Source organism: Gossypium hirsutum, chromosome A08 (assembly GCF_007990345.1).
Source record: "Gossypium hirsutum isolate 1008001.06 chromosome A08, Gossypium_hirsutum_v2.1, whole genome shotgun sequence".
In the NCBI taxonomy this organism is placed as follows: Eukaryota; Viridiplantae; Streptophyta; class Magnoliopsida; order Malvales; family Malvaceae; genus Gossypium; species Gossypium hirsutum.
In genome coordinates, this window is record NC_053431.1 from 121,790,912 (window position 1) to 121,797,527 (window position 6,616).

General features: G+C 32.6%; 1 protein-coding gene across 3 annotated transcripts; it reads left to right on the forward strand.

The window, feature by feature from the left end:
- The first annotated feature begins 1,129 nt into the window (after positions 1-1,129).
- LOC107893760 (alkaline/neutral invertase A, mitochondrial) lies at positions 1,130-5,069 on the forward strand. 3 transcript variants are annotated; one of them, XM_041075096.1, is made up of 6 exons: positions 1,130-2,173; positions 2,980-3,139; positions 3,327-3,538; positions 3,626-4,119; positions 4,223-4,271; positions 4,382-5,069. In XM_041075096.1, exons 1-6 carry the CDS (start codon positions 1,145-1,147, stop codon positions 4,382-4,384), a joined length of 1,947 nt encoding a protein of 648 aa, XP_040931030.1. In that variant the 5' UTR covers positions 1,130-1,144; the 3' UTR covers positions 4,385-5,069. The 3 variants fall into 3 exon arrangements, with proteins under 3 accessions (XP_040931030.1, XP_016674332.1, XP_016674341.1); XM_016818843.2 differs by having other exon boundaries at positions 4,416-5,069; XM_016818852.2 differs by lacking the exon at positions 4,223-4,271 and having other exon boundaries at positions 4,416-5,069.
- The last annotated feature ends 1,547 nt before the right edge of the window (positions 5,070-6,616 follow it).

The window sequence follows — 6,616 nt, forward strand, 5'->3', positions numbered from 1 at the left end:
TATCTCCTATGTAGTTTACCCTAATAAAACTTAATTAAATAATCGGAATTGGAAAGAGAGAAAAGCCTGCAAAAAAAACTTCTTGAAGTGGGAGTAGACCTGTTCATCGGCCTGGCCACTCGGTCTAATCGAAATCTGAAAGGGTTTGGACAAAAATATAAGCCCAAAAAATAGGTTTGGACAAAAAAAAGGCCCGCTTAAAAACGGATCAAGCCTCGGGTAATGTATTTTTTATTCGGGCCCTGCCCGAATTCACTAAAGGACAAAAAAACCTGCTTTTTTTTGTTTTCAATGCTATTTTCTTATTGTTTTCTCCTTTTTTTTACCAATTACTATTATGTTGCTACTATTTTATTGTTATTGTTCGGATATTGTATAAAACTTGTTTTATTGTTAATTTTGTTATTATTTTAGAGGCATTTGTTAATTTTTTTGTCACTATCCAATTTGTTTATTATAAAAAAATCTCACAATTTAATTATTTATCTAATAAATATATATTTACTAATTAAATATAAATATTACACATGTACATTTTTTTTACAATTGTATAATGTCATCACCATCCATTTGACAAATTTTTGATTTATTCATATAATATAATATTTTTAATTTATAACTAATATAAATTACCATAAATAATTATATACATTATAAATTAATAATAATTAAACAATAAAAATCATAGATTTTTATCAACATTTGCCGCCTCATTTATGGTAAATGGTATATTTGCCACTTTGGTCCCCCTTTCTTTTTATCAATCTATAAGTTGTTCAAAATGAAAAAAAATGGGGAGACTAATTGTATAATTTAATCTAAAACTTTTGTTTGAAATAATGATTTAACATGCCGTTACACTATTAATGAGAATTAACGGTTTAATGACTAAAATGTTACAACATATTAATTTCAGTGATTAAAACGTAACATTTCAAATATAAATAACTAAAATATAACATGAGAGAAATAAAAGTAATTATTTTAATAGTTTACCCATCTAATAATTTACTTAATTAAAACATAAATCAGTGTAAAACTCGAACGATCATAATCTGACCGGTTAGACATATTATTGGATTTTTAAAACCTAGACGAATTTTCATTTTTTTCTTTATTTGAAACCGGCAACCGTTCCCCTTCCATGCCTAAGACGCGCTTTCTAAGAATCAGTGTGGTTTCAGCCATCGTTTGGTCTCTATTTCCAAGACTCTGGACCCCATTTCCCCGTCAAAGGACACCAATCTCTCTTTCAAAACCTCTTATTATCCCAAGACAAAACCCATTAAAAGGGAAGCCCATCTTTTTTTCTCAGTCTCCTCATTCAGCTCGCACAACCAAAGGGGACGAAAAGAAACGATTTCATGTTGTATTCTTCTCTATCTCCATATCTTTGTTTTCAGTTATGAGCGTCATGAATTTTATCCGCAATTCCCCTATGAAGCTTCCTTCGAGGGTCCTAAACCTCAGAAACTCATCGTTTTTCGGGTTCAGACATTGGTTTCATCATCCCTTTCCTTGTAAGCAAAAGCTTTTCTGCAAGACCAATGCTTTTCTTCCGAATTTCAGTTACAACTCTCAATTCCACGCCTACCCTTCTCGATTCTTACCCTTTAGACGCGTTATCAATAATACGAAGAAGCCGAATTGGTCAACAAGTTTGGATCTCTCTCAATCCGGGTCTCTTTCTAGGCCTTACGGTGTCTCTACTGATGTCAGGGTAGCATCAAGGGTGAGAGATCTCTCAACATCGGTTGAAACCCGCGTAAAAGACCAGAATTTGGACAAATTTTACTTGCAAAACGGCATCAATGTGAATCCGTTTGTTGTTGAAAGGATTGAAAAGGTTGAGAACGTTTTAGGAGGAGAAGTTCCTGTGGCTGAAGATGTAAACAACGTGAAGAACATCGGGGAGGCTTTGGAGGGAAGGAAGAGTGGAATTAAAGTTGAGAACGACATTGAAAAGGAGGCATGGAATTTGTTGAGAGGTGCAGTTGTGACGTATTGTGGATCCCCTGTTGGTACAGTGGCTGCAAACGATCCAGGTGACAAGCAGCCCTTGAATTATGATCAGGTTTTCATTCGTGATTTTGTGCCTTCGGCTTTGGCTTTCTTGCTTAAAGGTGAAGGAGAGATTGTCAAGAATTTTCTCCTCCATACCTTGCAGTTGCAGGTATATATATTCACTTATTTACCTTGATGAATAATATTGTAGCTACATAACTCTGCATTTCCTTTTCCATCATTGATTGTTTGGTGTTTGTGTAGATTTAAGTGTTGTTTAACATTCATAATTTCAGATAACTGCAAAACTTGCATGTTAAAATGCTTAGAAACGTCAATGCTAGGAAAATTCATCGTAGGATTCATTTCTGTGGTTCTTTCTAACTGTCCTTTAAGCAATTCGAGGCTCCCTTGGAGATAGCTGGGATTTTTCTTGTTCTTTTCTAAAGTACTTAGTGCATGTTTCTCACACACCATTAAGTTTTTCTTCTCCATGTGTAAAACAAATTCAATGCACATATTCCCCATAAAGTTGTTATATTGTGCTTTTTAGATGCCTGTTAATCATTGTAGAACTTTGAGCATTTTTTACTCATGTAGTCTTATTTTTTCAACATGTATTCATAAATGAGTTAACAATAAATTAATTTCATTTGGAAATTTTTAGCTACTCACATGACTTCTTTTGAGCTAAGGAAGGGAATTTCTTTACTTATTTTGAAGAGGTCTTAATTTTTTACTAGATTTTACTTGTCCAAGCCATTTAATGCTTATGTAGTGATTAAACTTTTACTTGTGTTAATACACTAAATAACCAAATGAGCCATTAATGTAATCAATTTTATGCCTCTTTTGCTTGTGCTGGGACCTTGAAACACATCCACTAGCAATGCTATGGAGGTTAACCATTTCCCAATAAGTTTTACCAAATCAACAATTTGGAACTTAACAACTTTTTTGTTGTTTTTGATCTAGAGTTGGGAGAAAACTGTGGACTGCTATAGTCCTGGACAGGGTTTGATGCCAGCTAGTTTTAAGGTCAGAACTGTACCTCTTGATGGTAATAAGTTTGAGGAAGTACTGGATCCAGATTTTGGAGAATCAGCTATTGGTCGTGTTGCCCCAGTGGACTCTGGTTAGTATATTATATTGCAACTGTCAATACCATTTAGTACAAGAACTTGCCAGTCTAAAAATGAGGATGTTGAGCTGTTCATCTTCAACAATCATAGTTATTTTGCACTTGTAAACTGATTTCTTCTTTTCCAAGTTATTGCTTTGTAAGAAAGTGATTGAGTTTATTGAACTGACTTTGTTGATAGGATTGTGGTGGATTATATTGCTGAGGGCATATGGGAAGATCACTGGTGATTGTACGTTGCAAGAGAGAGTGGATGTTCAAACAGGAATAAAACTGATCCTCAACTTGTGTTTAGCTGATGGATTTGATATGTTTCCTTCTCTGTTAGTCACTGATGGATCCTGCATGATAGACAGAAGGATGGGCATTCATGGTCATCCCCTTGAGATCCAAGTGAGTTAATTTGTTTCAAGTATTTTTAAGTTTTCTTTCCTCTGCTTATCTTCAGTTCTCCTAACTGTCATATGTTTGATCTAACAGGCTTTGTTTTATGCTGCTCTACGTTCTTCTCTTGAGATGCTCACTGCAAATGAAAGTTCCAAGAATTTGATAAGAGCTATCAATAATCGGCTGAGTGCACTATCATTCCACATTAGAGAATACTACTGGGTTGACATGAAAAAGATTAATGAGATTTACCGATATAAGACAGAAGAGTATTCCATGGATGCTACCAACAAATTCAATATTTATCCCGAGCAAATTCCTTCATGGCTTATGGATTGGATACCTGAAGAAGGTGGGTATCTAATTGGCAATCTACAGCCAGCTCACATGGATTTTAGGTTCTTCACGCTTGGGAATCTCTGGTCCATTGTTTCATCACTGGGCACTCCAAAGCAGAATGAAGCTATTCTCAACTTAATTGAAGCCAAATGGGGTGATATTGTGGGACATATGCCTCTCAAGATATTATATCCTGCAGTGGAGAATGAAGAGTGGCGCATAATAACTGGCAGTGATCCAAAGAATACGTGAGTTCCTTGCCCTGTACATGAAGTCTCTCTCTCTCCCTCTATATATACACATATATGCATGCATGCATGCATTATATACTGACACGAGTGTATTGTGCAGCCCTTGGTCCTATCATAATGGTGGATCCTGGCCAACACTTCTCTGGCAGGTAAAAGCTTGAATTTTCTTTGGACTTAATTGTTTATCTGGTTTTATTTTAATCATCCAACTTCGTTCTATGATTCTTCTTTGAATAGTACCTTGAACCGTTTCATGCAGTGATACTCATTCAAATCTTACATCATTCTTTCAGTTCACTTTGGCTTGCATCAAGATGCGCAGATTAGAACTAGCTGAGAAGGCAGTTGCTTTGGCAGAGAAGAGGCTTTCAATTGATCATTGGCCTGAATATTATGACACCCGAAATGGAAAGTTTATTGGAAAGCAATCTCGACTTTACCAAACATGGAGTATTGCCGGTTTCCTGACCTCTAAAATGATGTTGGAGAATCCAGAGACGGGCTCTTTGTTATTCTGGGATGAGGACTATAATCTTCTAGAGATCTGTGTTTGTGGTCTTAGCAAAAGCGGCCGGAAGAAATGTTCTCGTGGTGCTGCCAGATCTCAGATACTCATATAAGTGAACTGAATTCTTTGCAAGGCAGAGAGCCTCTCTTTCCACTGTACAGCCACAAGTTTAAGGGGATCAAAGAGCAATTTTCAACCCTTAAAAGTTCTACATACAGGTTTGTATTACAAGATAGTATAGTATAGCCACACACACATTGTTTTTCCAATCAATGATCCAAGTTATTTGCAATGGCATTGAATGTAAAAGTGAGTGGGATGAACAGACCCTCAAACTTACATTGTGACTCCTCCCAAGGCTCTTGAACTGTGTATATTGTTTAGCAAATTTCTTTATAAGAGCGCAGTAACTATCAGAATAGCAGGATATTGGTTTTGATTCCCCATGTTGATGCAATTTAAAGCATGTCTTGCTGTCTATATTGTTTGTGGTTGTGCGTTTTCATTGAGAGAATTCAAGAGTGGTGGTATTCCATAAATTCATATTCCAGCAATGGGGAGCTTTAGAAAGGAATGTAATTGCTTTGGGCGAGTATAAAGCATGAGCTAGTTTAGTGCATGCATGGCAATTGAATGGAGGAAGCATATATATCACATGCTCGGTTTTTGATGATATGAAAGAGAAAAATATGGTTATCACATGGAATGCTGCACTCAAGAGACAATGTCTATGCAATTGCTATGCTATGGTGGACTTCAAGATATGGTTTGTATCTTTGTTTAAAAATTAAATAAGTTTTTAAATAACAGTAATATTTTCACTTGATTATATATAATTCAGAATTTGTATTATTATTAAAAATTATTTTATACTAATATGTGATATACTTTATAATTAAATTTACATAGTTTTTTTTAATAATATAATTAATCTAATTTAAAATATAAAAAAATTTGTCCAAATTTAATTTAATATGGAGAGAACAAATAGCTCAAAGTTTAGATATATTTTATTACCATTGATGGAGTAAATAACACATTTTTTGAATTTTCATATTTTTCATATTTTTAAAATTATTTAAAATGAAATTTTTGAAAATTATTTTTATTTTTAAAGAGTTTTTAAAATTTTTACATTTTTATTAAAAATACGAAAAAGAATTTAGTTTTTAAAATATTTTTAAATTGCTCATATACTTTTGAAGAGTAAGGGCCAAATTAATAAAAAAAACAATGAATGTTGAGGGATAAAAGAGTTATTTTTACTTTTCTTATAAGAGTCACATCATTAAATCTATGTCTCAAAATTAAAGTATAAAAATTAAATTCTAAATTTTAGAAGAGTAAAAGGATCTTTGGCAAATTTAAACTAAGATTAAAATTGTAATTGGACCTAAATTTAATAGGGTAAACTACACCATTAGTTAATAAACTATAGATAAGTTTTCGTTTTGGTCATTTAACTAGAAAAGTTATAATTTGATCACTAAATTTTTCGAAATTGTTTTTTTGGTCAATCGACTATTAAGTAGCACTTTTTTAGTTGATATAATAACAAATTTAATATTCAATTTTTATACATTGTCAATTTGAGAGAAAAAAAGATACTTTCTGTCAATTTGACCTTGATTATATATAAAATGTTAAAAACTTGAAATTCTTTTTAAAAATGTAGAAAATTCTAAAAATTAAAGTTAAAGTATATAAAAATTTCAAAAATAGATAAAAATGAGCGAAAATTATCGTTAAATCCTCAAAAATTTCTTTTTATATTATCTGTATAAAAATATCCAATAATCATTATTTAAAAAAACATAGAAAAAATAAAATCATTAAGCAAAAGTATTGGTCTTTTGTTTTCTATCTCTTTTATTTCTTTACATAACATTTTCGTTATAAGACAAGAAATTCGATTTTTCTTTTATAATTTCGGTTTTGAAAAATAATTTAAATTAATTGAAAGTAATAAAGTCGATTTTACAACCC